The sequence below is a fragment of the Ranitomeya variabilis genome, chromosome 7 (genome assembly GCF_051348905.1).
Source record: "Ranitomeya variabilis isolate aRanVar5 chromosome 7, aRanVar5.hap1, whole genome shotgun sequence".
In the NCBI taxonomy this organism is placed as follows: domain Eukaryota; kingdom Metazoa; phylum Chordata; class Amphibia; order Anura; family Dendrobatidae; genus Ranitomeya; species Ranitomeya variabilis.
In genome coordinates this window covers 172,987,234-173,003,774 of record NC_135238.1, presented here as the reverse complement: position 1 = coordinate 173,003,774, position 16,541 = coordinate 172,987,234, and the positions used below count along the sequence as shown (strand labels likewise).

Below are 16,541 nucleotides of genomic sequence, written 5' to 3'. Positions count from 1 at the left end.
TACAATTATTAGGCATATAAGCCACAAATCAGGTCTTTATGGAAGCATGGCAAAAAGAAAGCCAGTTTTGAAAGCAAGCCATAAGACGTCTTGTTTGCAGTTTGCAAAAAGCCATGTAGGGGACATAGCATGTGGAAGAAGGTGATCTGGTCAAATTATAACAAAGTAGAACATTTTTGGGTTAAATGCAAAATGGTATGTGTAGCAGAAAACTAGCCCTGCAGTCACTGTAAATACACAATCCCCACCATCAAGCATGGTGGTGGCAGCATCATGCTGTTGGGATGATTTTCTTCAGCAGAGCTGGTCAGAGTTGATGGGAAGACGTGTTGAGCAAAATATAAGGAAATCCAGGAGGAAAACGCATTCGAAACAAAAGATTTGAAAGTGGAGCGTAGGTTAACCTTCCAGCAGAACAACAAGCATACACATACTGCCAGAGCTGCAATTAAATTTAGATTAAAGCACATTCATGTGTTTAAATGGTCCAGTCAAAGTGCAGACCTCAATCCCATTAAGAATTTGAGGAATGACTTGAGAATTGCTCTTCACAGACGCTGTCCATCCAATCGCACTGTTCTAAAGATATTTTACAAAGAAGAATGGGCAAAAATTCCAGCCTCTAAATGTGAAAAGCTGACACATACATGCTTCCAAAGACTTGTTACAGTAATTGCAATGAAAGGGGGTCCTACAAAGCATTGACTCAGGGGGACTGCATGTCACAATTTACAGATTTATATTTTTTTTAAATATTTAGAAAACCATGTATCATTTCCTTTACACTTCACAAATACTTGCTACTTAGTGTTGGCATATCACAGAAAGTCCCAATAAAATACATTTAAGTTTGTGCATATAACCAGGTAAAATGTAGAAAGGTACAAAAGGTATGAATAATTTTTCAAGAAACTATATAAGAGGCCGAGAGGATGTACTAAAAGCATGTATTTATATTTCACCTTTTTTCAGTTTGTATTAGAAATTGCTCTGCTTTTTCCACATCTTTTTCTTTAAATTGTTGACACATATAAACTGACTCGATGAATCCAATAAATTCTGGAATAGACATTGGAACCTTCAGCAACATTTCGGTGATACTGTAACAGAAGAGATGTTTATGATACATTTTATCTGGCAAAGTACACAATTAAATATATTTACATATACTGTATTAACAATGGTAAGAACAAGACAACAATATTTTTGTATCGGCGGACGAAGAACTGGGTGCAGTTGTAAGCCGTGGTCCGAGGTGGGCTCCCCAGGATACAGCGAATCCTTGGGCATGGAAAGCAGTAAACACTAAACTTTTAAAATTAACTTTTAATGTTAAACTCAGACTTGTTACGCTTCCACCAACCAATAAAATGTTACAGGACAATTCAGAAATGGTTGGGCCACTGTGCTGCATCACTCAGTAGTCACAGAGATGTTGGCTACGTTACTATAATTTACCTAATTATGCACCTGCCTAGTGCAGCTACTGAGCATTTATCTGGAAAACTGTAATAGTCAAATGAATCCCAGGGATGGCCTATTGGTGATGCAGCATGGCAGCTTACCAACTTAACAAAACAACTCTAAACCCATTAGGTAGAACCCAGCTATTGAATTACAGAGGGAAAAAAAGTATTCAGTCACCAATTGTGCAAGTTCTCCCTCTTAAAAATATGAGAGGAGCCAGTAATTGACATCATAGGTAGAACACAACTATGAGAGTCAAAATGAGAAAACAAATCCAGAAAATCACCTTGCCTGATTTCGCAAAGACTTGTCTGGTTGCTACAAATGTAACGGATGTGTAGCATGCGGTAATATTGAAGTTGGAAAATTCTTCCATGACACTATTAACCCCTTCACCCCAAAGCCTGTTTTCACCTAAGTGACCGGGCCAATTTTTACAATTCTGACCACTGTCACTTTATGAGGTCATAACTCTGAAACACTTCAACGGATCCTCGTGATTCTGACATTGTTTTCTTGTAACACATTGTACTTCATGATAGTGGTAAAACTTCTTCGATATGACTTGCATTTATTTGTGAAAAAAACTAAAATTTGTCGAAAATTATGAAAATTTAGCAATTTTCAAATTTTAGTTTCTATTCCCTTTAATTAGAGTGTTATATCACATAATATAGTTAATAAACAACATTTCACACATGTCTGCTTTACATCAGCACAATTTTGGAAACATAATTTTTTTTGTTAGGGAGTTATAAGGGTTAAAAGTTGACCAGCGATTTCTCATTTTTGCAACAAAATTTGCAAAACCATTTTTTTTACGGACCACCTCACACTTGAAGTGACTTTAAGGGGTCTATATGACAGAAAATGCCCAAAAGTGACACCATTCTAAAAACTGCACCCCTCATGGTACTCAAAACCACATTCAAAAAGTTTATTAACCCTTCAGGTGCTTCACAGGAATTTTTGGAATGTTTAAAAAAAATTGAACATTTAACTTTTTTTTCACACAATTTTTATTTCAGATCCAATTTGTTTTATTTTATTAAGGGTAACAGGAGAAATTGGACCACAAAAGTCGTTGTACAATTTGTCCTGAGTATGCCGATACCCCACATGTTGGGGTAAACCATTGATTGGGCACATGGCAGAGCTCGGAAGGGAAGGAGCGCCATTTGATTTTTCAATGCAAGATTTGCTGGAATTGAGATCGGAACCCATGTCACGATTGGAGAGCCCCTGACGTGCCTAAACAGTGGAAACCCCCACAAGTGACACCATTTTGGAAAGTAGACCCTCTAAGGAACTAATCTAGATGTGTGGTGAGCACTTTGAACCTCCAAGTGCTTCACAGAAGTTTATAATGTAGAGCCGTAAAAAAAATGTCATATTAATTTTCACAAAAAATGATCTTTTTGCCCCAAATTTTTTATTTTCCCAAGGGTAACAGGATAAATTGGACCCCAAAAGTTGTTGTGCAATTTGTCCTGAGTACGCTGATACTTCATAAATGGGGATAAACCACTGTTTGAGCGCATGGCAGAGCTCGGAAGGGAAGGAGCGCCGTTTGACTTTTCAATGCAAAATTGGCTGGAATTGAGATCGGAACCCATGTCGCGTTTGGAGAGCCCCTGATGTGCCTAAACAGTGGAAACCCCCCACAAGTGACACCATTTTGGAAAGAAGACCCCTTATGGAACTTATCTAGATGTGTGGTGAGCACTTTTAACCCCCAATTGTTTCACTAAAGTTTAGAATGTAGCGCTGTGAAAATTAAAAAATCATTTTTTCTTTCCACAAAATGATGTTTTAGCCCGCAATTTTTTTTTCTCCCAAGGGTAACAGGAGAGATTGGAACACAAAAGTTATTGTCCAATTTGTCCTGAGTATGCTGATACCCCATACATGGGGGGTAACCACTGTTTGGGCGCACGGCAGAGCTCGGAAGGGAAGGAGCGCCGTTTGAAATGCAGACTTAGATGGATTGGTCTGCAGGTGTCATGTTGCATTTGCAGAGCCCCTGACGTGCCTAAACAGTGGAAACCCCCACAAGTGACCCTATTTTGCAAAGAAGACCCCCTAAGGAACTTATCTAGATGTGTGGTGAGCACTTTTAACCCCCAATTGTTTCACTAAAGTTTAGAATGTAGCGCTGTGAAAATTAAAAAATCATTTTTTGTTTCCACAAAATGATGTTTTAGCCCGCAATTTTTTTTTCTCCCAAGGGTAACCGGAGAAATTGGACCACAAAAGTTGTTTTCCAATTTGTCCTGAGTATGCTGATACCCCATATATGGGGTGAACCACTATTTGGGCGCACAGCAGAGCTCAGAATGGAAGGAGCGCCGTTTGAAATGCAGACTTAGATGGATTGGTCTGCAGGCGTCATGTTGCATTTGCAGAGCCCCTGATGTACCTAAACAGTAGAAAACCCCCACAAGTGACCCCATATTGGAATCTAGACCCCCGAAGGAACTTATCTAGATGTGTTGTGAGAACTTTGAACCAACAAGTGTTTCACTACAGTTTATAACGCAGAGCCGTGAAAATAAAAAATATTTTTTTTCCCATGAAAATGATATTTTAGCCTCCATGTTTTTATTTTCCCAAGGGTAACAGGACAAATTGGACCCCAAAAGTTGTTGTCCAACTTGTCCTGAGAACGCTGATAACCCATATGTTGGGGGGAACCACTGTTTGGGCGCACAGGAGAACTCGGAAGGGAAGGAGCACTGTTTTAGTTTTTCAAAGCAGAATTGGCTGGAATTGAGATCGGACGCCATGTCGCGTTTGGAGAGCCCCTGATGTGCCTAAACAGTGGAAACCCCCAATTATAACTGAAACCCTAACCCTAACCCCAACCCTAACCCTAACCCTAACCCTAGCCCTAACCCCAACCCTAACCCTAGCCCTAACCCTAGTCCTAACCCTAGCCCTAACCCTAACCCTAATGGGAAAATGGAAATAAATACATTTTTTTAAATTTTATTATTTTTCACTAACTAAGGGGGTGATGAAGGGGGGTTTGATTTACTTTTATAGCATTTTTTTGGCGGATTTTTATGGTTGGCAGCCATCACACACTAAAAGACGCTTTTTATTGCAAAAAATAGTCTTTGCATCACCACATTTTGAGAGCTATAATTTATCCATATTTTAGCCCACAGAGTCATGTGAGATCTTGTTTTTTGCGGGACGAGTTGAAGATTTTATTGGTACCATTTTCGGGCACATGACATTTTTTGATCGCTTTTTATTCTGATTTTTGTGAGGCGGAATGAACAAAAACCAGCAATTCCTGAAATTCTTTTAGGGGGGCGTTTATACCGTTCCACGTGTGGTAAAATTGATAAAGCAGCTTTATTCGTCAGGTCAGTACGATTACAGCGATACCTCATTTATGTAATTTTTTAATGTTTTGACGCTTTTATACAATAAAAACTATTTTATATAAAAAAATAATTGTTTTTGCATCGCTTTATTCTGAGAGCTATAACTTTTTTATTTTTCTGTTGATGATGCTGTATGGTGGCTTTTTTTTTGCGGGACAAGATGACGTTTTCAACGGTACCATGGTTATTTATATCCGTTTTTTTGATCGCGTGTTATTCCACTTTTTGTTCGCCTGTATGATAATAAAGCGTTGTTTTTTGCCTTGTTTTTTTTTTTTTTTTTTGCGGTGTTCACTGAAGGGGTTAACTAGTGGGATAGTTTTATAGAGCGGGTCGTTACGGACGCGGCGATACCAAATATGTGTACTTTTATTGTTTTTTTTTTATTTACATAAATAAATGGATTTATTTGGAAATGTTTTTTTTTCTTTATTTGGGGATTTTTTTATTTTTATTTTATACATCCTATTTTTTTTTTTTTACTTTTTACCATTGTCCCAGAGTGGGATATCACTGTTTTAGATCAGATCGTTGATCTGACAGTGTGCATAGCACTCTGTCAGATCAACGATCTGACAGGCACGTTCCACAGGCTTGCCAGCGCCTGCACTCAGCAGCTCTCAGCAGGCGCCGGCAAGCCAGGTCAGTAAATGACTGTGGCCATCTTGGATCCGGGGACTCCTTCCAGGTCACCGGAGCAGCGCGATCTCATCACGTTGCTCCGGTGGGAGAGCGCAGGGAGCCCCCGTCCCTGCGCGATCCACCTCTATGCCGCTGTCACTATTGACAGCGGCATCAGAGGGGTTAAATGCCCGCGATCGGCGATAGCGCCGATCGTGGGCATTGCTGCGGGATGTCAGCTGTCATATACAGCTAACACCCGCATCCGATCACCGCGGCGCTCAGCGCGAGACCGCGGTAATCGATGCGCCGTACTACTACTGCGTCTGGCACAAATGCAGTGCCAGCAGCGCAGTAATAGTGTGGCGCGAAGGGGTTAACGATGATATACGCCTCACAACGTACTGGAAGAACCTTTTTATGGTATAACGGAAGCAGTATATGCATATCACCGCTTGTGTGGTTCACGCATGTGCCCAGCCGTGGGCACACCAGATATTGAAAAGTTCCTCATGCTTGAATTTATATGTGTGTGGTCCACGGTGCCTGCGTTTCATTAGACCAATGAGGTCTGACTCTGCAGTCACGTGAACCATAATTCGATTAGCAATATATCATCATGATTGTGCGAGAGGCATTCCCCCTCTATCCAGCTGACTGTCTATTGGATATTTGTTGAACAGGTGAGTAATACCATGTGTTTTGTGTTATGCAAATGTCTATATAATAATAATAATAATAATAATAATAATAATTTTTATTTGTATAGCGCCAACTTATTTCGCAGCACTTTACAATTAAGCGGGGACATATACAGACAATAAATTCAATACAAGTTAAGACAATTTAAACAGTGACATTAGGAGTGAGGTCCCTGCTCGCAAGCTTACAATCTACAAGGAAATGGGGGGACACAATAGGTGAAAAGTGCTTGTTATTTCAGGTCTGGCAATTATAATACATAGGGATTTTCATATAAAGCTGCATGATCCGATCATCAGCCCGTGTGTTTAAGTGCAATAGTCAAGTATCAAGTGCAGTTATGTGCATGGAGGGTGTGGAGACAGATGAATAGTAGGGTGCAGATTTAGAATAATATTTGGAAGGAGGGAACAAGGCAAATATATAAATGGATCTTACTATAAAATCTTCCCTATGGGAGGCTCTTTCTTCCTGACATGGTGGAATCCTCCTTTTTTTGGCTGCCATATCCCTTGAGGAGTGCTGGTGGGATGAAACGCATTGGGAGGCGGTTCTCTTTAAAATGGCACAAAGATTTTAACTCATGATATGGATGACTTCCCAGTTGCTTAATGCCCATAGCTCCACATGAAGGTTTGTAAACTCTTTGCCAGAAGTCCAAACACCAACTGGAGTTGGTGAAACCATTCTAGTTATTTAGATGGATCTTTAATACCCTATTGGAGTTTTTGACTGCATGTCAGTGGTACTGGCATAGATAATTCTGTTACACTCCATTGAGTCTTTTCACTACACTGCCAGTGGTATTGGCATAGGTAGCACAGTATAGACTGTTGGTGCCTTGATTGAGCTTGTTTGTTATTTTTGCAGGTTCTTGAGGGTTCTGATTTTATATGTTTGTTGTGTTTTTGAACTTTTAAATATACTATTAAATGTTATGCTTTTGGAATCTGAGGATACAAATACCATTGAAATTACGATGCCTGGTGAGGGCATAGCTGTCCCCGGCCCAATAAGAACAGTCAAATTCTGGATGTGCCCAGTGAGTGGTCCTAGCCAGTGATTGACAGCTATCTCTACCTAGTCATAAAGGGAAGAATGTCAGTCTCTTAATAGGATGACCCACTGGACTGATATGCATGCAAGCAATAGGGATTTCAATTTGTAAAATGCTAGATACATTGAATCTTTCTCCAAAAAAATGTATATCAAGATGATCAGCTCCTTCTGTCCTAAAATATCCAGCCTGCAAATTAGATATCATTTTCAAAAAGACAGGTTTTCTTTAATATAAACTCATTAAATATAACCCCTGCCAGCTGAATAAACCAGTTTGTCTAAAAAAAAAAGTAAAAATAATTTGCCATAAAATAAATACATATTATGCACTGTTTAAATCTCAATGAACCATTGAATAATGTCAAATAATCAACGGATTTGAAACAATTTAAATAAAAAAATAGTCCTGGAACTGTAAAAAAAATCTCTTGCTAATTCTAGCAGTGTCAATGTTTTGGGAGACCTGGAAAAATGTGGTCTTTTAAACCTGTGTGCATGAACAGAGAAGTAAATATTGCATATGTAAAAACTGAATTCAATTATACCAAAGTGACGTCACACAAGGTCCTGACAGCTGATTGCTGCACTGCAGGTTTTGACCGCGAGTTTACCACGCTCGCGCACCACCGCAGAGAAGGCCCAGGGAGCGTGTGACACCGTCCAGGACAGCGCTCCCGAAGAAAATTTATTCCTGAGCTGCTACTATAATTTCTACGGAGGACGACTTGAGTGGAAACCCTTTGATTCAGACTGCAACATCACCTCTAGCAGGTGAAAGAAAGGTAACTTCAGCACTATGCACTTCTTCAGTTTGATATGTGACTTTGCAAAACTTAAGACTTTTGTGCACCAATTGCTTCATCTGGATAATCTTGGACTATATGGACTCTTCATTGGTCTAGAGTATTATGATACAGATTCTGTGACTTTTTTCTGATGTTTGATCTTAGTTATATTATAAACTTTATTTCTATTAAACATTTTTTCCCTCTTTCTCAATTGGATGAAAGGGTATTTATGGTGCAGACTTTGGTATAATTGACTTTGGTTTATGACAACGTTGTGGTATTGTCCTGTTTGCAGCTAATATCCTTTTCTCTTTGATTACACTTGCGCCTACCTATAGATTTATACTCTATATGTAAAAACTTACTGTTTCTTGTCTTTTAGTGGAATCGCCTCATAGATGTTTTGGTACTGACAAATCATTTCATCTGTTGTATTATCAACATGATCGAACAAAGTATCCCATGCCTGCAAAAAAATGTTTTCATAAAAATGTGGTTATTAGCTACAGTATATTCGTTGACATGGTTTGGGTTCCTCATCCTCAATAAGCAATAGGTTTCTGAGCAGGGGCGTAACTACCATGGTCGCAGCGGTCGCCACTGTGACCGGGCCAAGCAGGTCAAGGGCCCGGCAGGTCAGGGGCACCCAACTCCCCCCGCCGCTTCCTCATTAAACTATACCGGCGTCTATGACCTACATGCCATATACAGGCTTAGGAGGAACCATCCTCCTGTCAGGGTCCTGTGACTGCTGTAAGGCACTGCTCCTGAAAGGGTTAACCTTCCTCACTGTCAATGTGGCCGCATTAAAGGCAGGGGTCCCATATGCTCTCCATGCACCCCGTAGCCCTCACCTCTGCCATTATCGCAGCCCTCACTGGTCTAACCCCGCAAAGAATGGAGCCTGCGCCGACAGGTTACCATAGTGACGAGCGCAGCTCCGACTGGTGACAGGCATGTCAGGGAGCACAGGGCCGTAGGCGGGGATCCGGTCACCTGCAGCTGACTGAACATGGAGGAATCCCGAGCAGAGGAGACCAGACAAGACGAGGCCGAGGGTCAGGATGGAGAGAGGAGAAATGAGGAGGCTGCGGGGAAGATGAAAGTCACAGAGAGGAGGTGGGGTCAGCCCCTCTCAGACCTTCCATGCTGGACATTCAGGTGTGTGTGTGCTCCAGGTGGCGTCCTTTCCTCCCAGGGGGGATTCTGCCAGTGCAGCCTTGTCTAGTGCTGGTGTGCGGGGAAGTTATTTTCTGTGTATGATGCATAAGAGGACATGTAACTACCATGAACACACCCTGTAGCTATCCTATACATGGCCAATAAATACCCTGTACCCACCCTATAAACAGGGGCATAACTACCACAGGCCTGGCAGGTCAGGGGCCTGGCAGATCAGAGGCACTCGACTCCCCCTGCTGCCCCATTGAACTATACCGGCGTCTATGACGCCGGTACAGTTCAAAGCAATGAATTTGAATTAGACTGAATTGGACTGGAATTGACTGGAAGGTAACAGAACACCAACCTCTACAATGTTTCGGTTTCTTTTCTCTTTCACCCCCATACTACTTTCCTTCTTACAATCTCCTGCAATCCCTCCACCTTGTAAGGAACTAGTCATTTCTTCCTCCATCCTCTCCAGCCATCTCACCTTCTCCTCAGAACTGTTCCTCCACATACAATCCTTTTTCTCCAGACACACACGGCCGCATCATGTCCTATCCTGCACCCACCTTCTAACGCTCTGTCTGCGACTCCTCATTGCCGGTGATGTATCCCCAAATCCCGGCCCACCCCAACACATCCCCACACTCATTTCTAACCCCCTACCTCGATCCTCCGCATGTTTTCCCAACCATAACAACCTCATACCCATTCATCCAGCCCCCGTTCCCCCAGTCCCCTTACCTGGAGCACTATGGAACGCACGCTCCGTCTGCAACAAACTGCCATTTATCCATGACCTCTTCATCACCAACAAACTCTCCTTCCTTGGCATCACGGAAACCTGGCTCACCCCCTCTGACTCAGCCTCTCCAGCTGCGCTTTCCTACGGCGGTCTCCACCTCTCTCACACCTCTCGCTCCACCAACAAACGTGGTGGAGGAGTTGGCTTGCTCCTGTCCGACACCTGCTCCTTCACTCCAATCCCGCTACCACCCTCCGCTAATCTTCCCTCATTTGAGGTGCACTCCATCCGCATCTATTCCCCCTCCAACCTCCAGCTGGCTGTCATCTACCGCCCCCCAGAACTAGCCATCTCCACCTTTCTCGACCACTTCACCACATGGCTACTTCATTTCCTCTCTGTTGACATCCCCACTATCATCATGGGTGATTTCAACATCCCAATTGACACTTCCACCTCAGCTGCCTCTAAACTTTTATCACTGACTGCCTCCTTTGGCCTCACTCAATGGTCCTCTGAGGCCACTCACAAAGATGGCCACACGCTGGACCTCGTCTTCACCCGCCTCTGCTCCCTTACTAATCTCACTAACTCACCCCTCCCCCTGTCTGACCACAACCTACTGACATTCTCTTCCCTCTCCTCTCCTAGTGTGCAACCCCCACTCCATGAACTCCCTCGCAGAAATCTCAAACATCTCAACTTACAATCACTCTCTGAGTCCCTTCTCCCTCTTACCGACATAGCCTCCCTTCATGACACAGATGCTGCTGCTGCTTTTTATAACGCCACAATAACAGCAACACTCAATTCGGCCGCCCCGCTCATGCATAGCAAAACTCGTACAAGCAACAGGCAGCCCTGGCTGACCAGCCTGACTAAAGAACTGAGATGGGCTTCCAGGGTCGCTGAGCGGAAATGGAAGCGATCCTGCTCTGCTGACCACTTCACCGCATACAAGCAGTCCCTCGCCAGCTTCAAGTCCGCGCTCACTGCCGCAAAACAAACTTACTTCTCATCTCTCATATCCTCCCTGTCTCACAACCCTAAACAGCTTTTCAACACTTTCAATTCTCTACTCCGTCCCCCAGCACCCCCTCCCTCCCCTCTCATTTCTGCTGAAGACTTTGCCTCTTTCTTTAAACAGAAGATCGTTACGATCAGAGAAAGCTTTGGCCCACAGCGCCCACTGCCCCTCTTAGCTGCTCACCCCTGCTCCTCCAAAACCAGCTTCTCCACCATGACAGAAGATCAGCTCTCCACCCTCCTGTCAAGATCACACCTCACCACCTGCACGCTCGACCCGCTCCCATCCCACCTCATCCCTAACCTTTCCACGGTCTTCATCCCAACCCTAACGCACCTCTTCAACCTCTCACTCACAACAGGTGTCTTCCCCTCATCCTTCAAGCATGCCAAGATCACACCCATCCTCAAAAAGCCCTCCCTCGACCCATCCTCTGTGTCTAGCTATCGCTCGATATCTCTTCTTCCTTATGCCTCTAAATTGCTGGAGCAACACGTCCATCTTGAATTGTCCTCTCACCTCTCCTCCTGCTCCCTCTTTGATCGATTACAATCTGGCTTCCGTTCCCATCACTCAACTGAAACTGCCCTAACTAAAGTCACCAATGACCTACTAACTGCCAGGAGCAAGCGACACTACTCTGTCCTCCTTCTCCTGGACCTGTCTTCTGCCTTTGACACTGTGGACCACTCCCTTCTGCTACAAATCCTCTCATCTCTTGGCATCACAGACTTGGCCCTTTCCTGGATCTCATCATATCTGACAGATTGGACATTCAGTGTCTCCCTCCGCCACACCACCTCCTCACCTCGCCCCTTGTCAGTCGGTGTTCCTCAAGGCTCTGTTCTAGGACCCCTTCTCTTCTCCATCTACACCTTCGGTCTGGGACAGCTCATAGAATCCCACAGTATGCAGTACCATCTCTATGCCGACGACACGCAGATCTACCTATCCGGACCTGACCTCACCTCCTTCCTTACCAAAATCCCGCACTGTCTGTCTGCTATTTCAGCCTTCTTTTCTGCTCGCTTTCTACAACTGAACATGGACAAAACAGAATTCATCATCTTTCCCCCATCTCACTCTACCCCTCCACCCGACCTATCCATCAATGTCAATGGCTGCTCACTTTCCCCAGTCCCACACGCCCGGTGCCTCGGGGCGATCCTCGACTCTGCCCTCTCTTTCAAGCCACATATCCAAGCCCTTGCCTCCTCCTGCCGCCTCAAACTCAAAAACATTTCCCGGATCCGCGCATTCCTTGACCGCGACACCGCAAAAACACTAGTGCATGCCCTTATCATCTCCCACCTCGACTACTGCAACCTCCTACTCTCTGGACTCCCCTCTAGCACTCTGGCACCACTCCAATCCATCCTACACTCTGCTGCTCGACTAATCTACCTGTCTCCCCGCTATTCCCCAGCCTCTCCCCTATGCCAAGCCCTTCACTGGCTTCCTATCGCCCAGAGACTCCAGTTCAAAACCCTCACAGTGACCTACAAAGCCATCCACAACCTATCTCCTCCATACATCTGTGACATGATCTCCCGGTACCTACCAACACGCAACCTCCGATCCTCTCAAGACCTCCTTCTCTACTCCCCCCTCATCTCTTCTTCCCACAACCGCATCCAAGACTTCTCCCGTGCTTCCCCCGTACTCTGGAACTCTCTACCCCAGCACATCAGACTCTCGCCTACCACAGAAACTTTCAAAAAGAGCCTGAAGACTCACCTCTTCCGACAAGCCTACAGCCTGCAGTGATCCTGAACCTACTGAACCGCCGCACAACCAGCTCTACCCTCTCCTAGTGTATCATCACCCATCCCCTGCAGACTGTGAGCCCTCGCGGGCAGGGTCCTCCCTCCTTATGTACCCGTGTGCCTTGTTTTTGCTCATGTTTAATGTGTTTGTCTATATTTGCCCCGTATTTCACATGTTAAGTGCCATGGAATAAATGGCGCTATAAAAATGAATAATAATAATAAAATAATAATAATGGAGGACAGAGCCTCAGCTGACGCTCCCTCTCCCATCATTGTCCTCTGCCTCTGACACTGCGGGTACACGATGATGTCACTTCATTGCGCATCTGCTGTGTGCGGGTCCCAGGCAGTGCAGCGTCTTCACAAGTGATGGCGACCGCCATATTGGCGGAGCCTGTGGCAGCTGCTGGGACCTGGAACAGGCAGCTCCAGAGCTGGTGGGGGTGCGTGGACCGAGCTGCCCAGGGGGGGGATGCCGCAGCGGCTCAGCCATGTGGAGAATCAGAATATGGAGGTGTACGGGACCGGTGGCAGTGAGGTGTGTCTGCTGCCCGTGTGTCGCCATCTGCGGCCCCCTGTGACACCAGCTCCATTTCCTCCCTGCTCTCCCGTGCCCCATGTCCTCGTAGGTCCCCAGGTTCAGGTCATTGTGCTCCTACGGGTCCCCATACGTACCTTGTCCCTCCTACCCTGGTCCCCAATGCTCCCCATTTCCCATGCCCTGAGTCCTCCTACATCCCCCTTGCCCCATATCCACGTGTGACCCTTCTGCCGTGCTCTCAAGTCTCCCCTGTCCCCTTTATCACCGTGTGTTCTCCATCTACCCTGTCCTCGTAATCCCTGTGCCCCCTTCTTCCCTGCTCCCAAGTCTCGCCCCACCCCCCATCTTCCCCTGTCCCCTTGCAGCCCCATCTCCCCGTGCATCGATATCTACTCTGCCCTCAGTCTCCTTGTGTCCTCTTGTGCCTGTCTCCCTTGCTCATTTGTGCCCTTCTCCTCTTCCTCCTAGTCCCCATGAGCCCCCTTGTGCCTGTTGCCCTTGTCCCCTTGTGCTTGTGTCCCTTGTCCCTGTGTGTCCCCTTGTGTCAGTCTCCCTTGCTCACTAGTCCCCTTGTGTCAGTCTCCCTTGCCCACTAGTCCCCGTGTGTCTATTTGTGTCAGTCTCCCTTGCCCACTAGTCCCCGTGTGTCCCCTTGTCAGTCCCCTGGCCCACTAGTCCCTGTGTGTCCTCTTGTGTCAGTTTCCCTTGTCCCCTTGTGTCAGTCTCCCTTGCCCACTAGTCCCCTTGAGCCCTTATCCCCTGCCTCCTAACCCCATGTGTCCCCTTGTGCCTGTCTTCCTTGCTCCCTAGCCCCGTGTCACCCTTATGCCTGTCTCCCCTAGCCCCCTTGTGTCCTCCCGTCCCCTAGTCACCATTTGCCCATGTCTTTCTCACTGCCCCTGTATGGAGGGGCTGCATTATATTGTACGGCGGGGCTGCATTATACTGTATCGAGGACTATGGGAAATACATTATACTATATGAAGGACTATGGGGTGCATTATACTATGGGAAGTAAATTGTACGACATGGATGACAATGGCTGTGCATTATACTATATGGAGCACTATGAGGAGTGTATTATACTATATGGAGGACTGAGCAGTTTATTATACTATATGGAGGACTGAGCAGTGTATTTTAATATATGGAGGACTATGAGGAGTGTATTATACTATATGGAGGACTGAGCAGTGTATTATATTAGATGGAGCACTACGAGGAGTGTATTATGCTACATGGAGCACTATGAGGAGTGTATTTTTATATATGGAGGACTATGAGGAGGAGTGTATTATACTATATGGAGGACTGAGGAGTGTATAATACTATATGGAGGACTATGGGGAGTGTATAATACTATATGAAGGACTATGGGGAGTGTATTATACTATATGGAGAACTATTGGCAGTGTATTATACTATATGGATCACTATGAACTGTGAAGTATATTATATAGAGGACTATCGGGGTGCATTATATTATGAGGAGGACTATGGGGGTGCATTATACTTCTTATATGGATCCCCATGACTTCTATGTAAGCCCCTGATGAGTATAATGACTTATTTTCTTGTATATATTACATAACAATGGCAGTACGGGGGACAAATATATACCAGGATGGGACACCGGATAGTTACGCCACTGTGATCACAATATACAACTTTGCAATAAAGCTATAGTGTGCAAAATGAATAGGGAAAATGTGAATTTGGGTAGAAAATATTTTGGCATGGTGGGGGGGCCCCATTTGAAAGTTCGCATCGGGGCCCATAACTTTGTAGTTATGCCACTGTTTCTGAGATTACCACTTTTTTCACAGGTGCTTCTCTTTTGTCATTCCTGCCAAAGATTTGGCTTTTTCCTGCCTACATCTTTCTGGTCACTGCTTCCATGGTAACAGATTATTCTCTTTAAAGTCTTATAAATAGTGATTTTTTTTAATTCATATTAACCTTCTGGACTGATTCTATTCTTCCATACTCAGCACTCACTTAGCATTCACATTTTTTCCACCTCCCCTCTATGCACTAATAAGAGGTTGTCTAGTAGTTAATACCCCTTTAAACCCCTCACCGCCGGAGCCTGCATCAAAGCGGGGGTTCTGACCTCGGACGTACTATCCCGTCCGAAGTCAGAACCCCTGCTTTGATGCGGGCTCCGGAGGTGAGCCCGCATCAAAGCTGGGACATGTCAGCTGTTTTGAACAGCTGACATGTGCCCACAATAGCGGCGGGTGAAATCATGATTCACCCGCCGCTATTAACTAGTTAAATGCCGCTGTCAAACGCTGATAGCGGCATTTAACTGGCGCTTCCGGCCGGGCGGCCAGAAATAACCGCATCGCTGACTCCCATCACATGATCGGGGGTCAGCGATGCTTCTGTATAGTAACAATAGAGGTCCTTGAGACCTCTATCGTTACTGATCCCGGCTAGCTGTGAGCACCACCCTGTGGTCGGCGCTCACGGCACACCTCCATTTCTGCTGCATAGCAGCGATCTGATGATAGCTGCTATGTAGCAGAGGCGATCTAGTTGTGCCAGCTTCTAGCCTCCCATGGAGGCTATTGAAGCATGGCAAAAGTAAAAAAAAAGTAAAAACATGTGAAAAAAATAAAAAAAAACAATAAAAGTTTAAATCACCCCCCTTTCGCCCCATTCAAAATAAATCAATTAAAAAAATCAAACCTACACATATTTGGTATCGCCGCATTCAGAATCGGCCGATCTATCAAATAAAAAAAAGCATTAACCTGATCGCTAAACAGCGTAGCGAGAAAAAAATTTTAAACACCAGAATTACGTTTTTTTGGTCGCCGCGACATTGCATTAAAATGCAATAACGGGTGATCAAAAGAACGTATCTGCACCGAAATGGTATCATTAAAAACGCCAGCTCGGCATGCAAAAAATAAGCCCTCAACCGACCCCAGATCATGATAAATGGAGACGCTACAGGTATCGGAAAATGGCACAATTGTTTTTTTCTTAGCAAGGTTTGGATTTTTTTTTCACCACTTAGATAAAATATAACCTAGTAATGTTTGGTGTCTATGAACTCATAATGACCTAGAGAATAATAATTGCAGGACAGTTTTAGCATTTAGTGAACCTAGCAAACAAGCCAAGCAAAAAACAAGTGTGGGATTGCACTTTTTTTGCAATTTCACCGCACTTGTAATTTTTTTCCCGTTTTCTAGTATGCGACATGCTAAAACCAATGATGTTGTTCAAAAGTACAACTTGTTTCGCAA

General features: G+C 44.7%; 1 protein-coding gene across 1 annotated transcript in view; it reads right to left on the bottom strand.

The window, feature by feature from the left end:
• The window catches only part of LOC143784252 (putative methyltransferase DDB_G0268948), a 78,517-nt gene that overhangs the window by 26,977 nt on the left and 34,999 nt on the right, over nt 1–16,541 (bottom strand). The window contains exons 5-6 of the mRNA XM_077272274.1: nt 8,398–8,498; nt 963–1,100 (exon numbers count right to left, since the gene is read on the bottom strand). Coding sequence (XP_077128389.1) covers nt 963–1,100; nt 8,398–8,498 — 239 coding nt within the window. The remainder of the gene's footprint in view (nt 1–962; nt 1,101–8,397; nt 8,499–16,541) is intronic.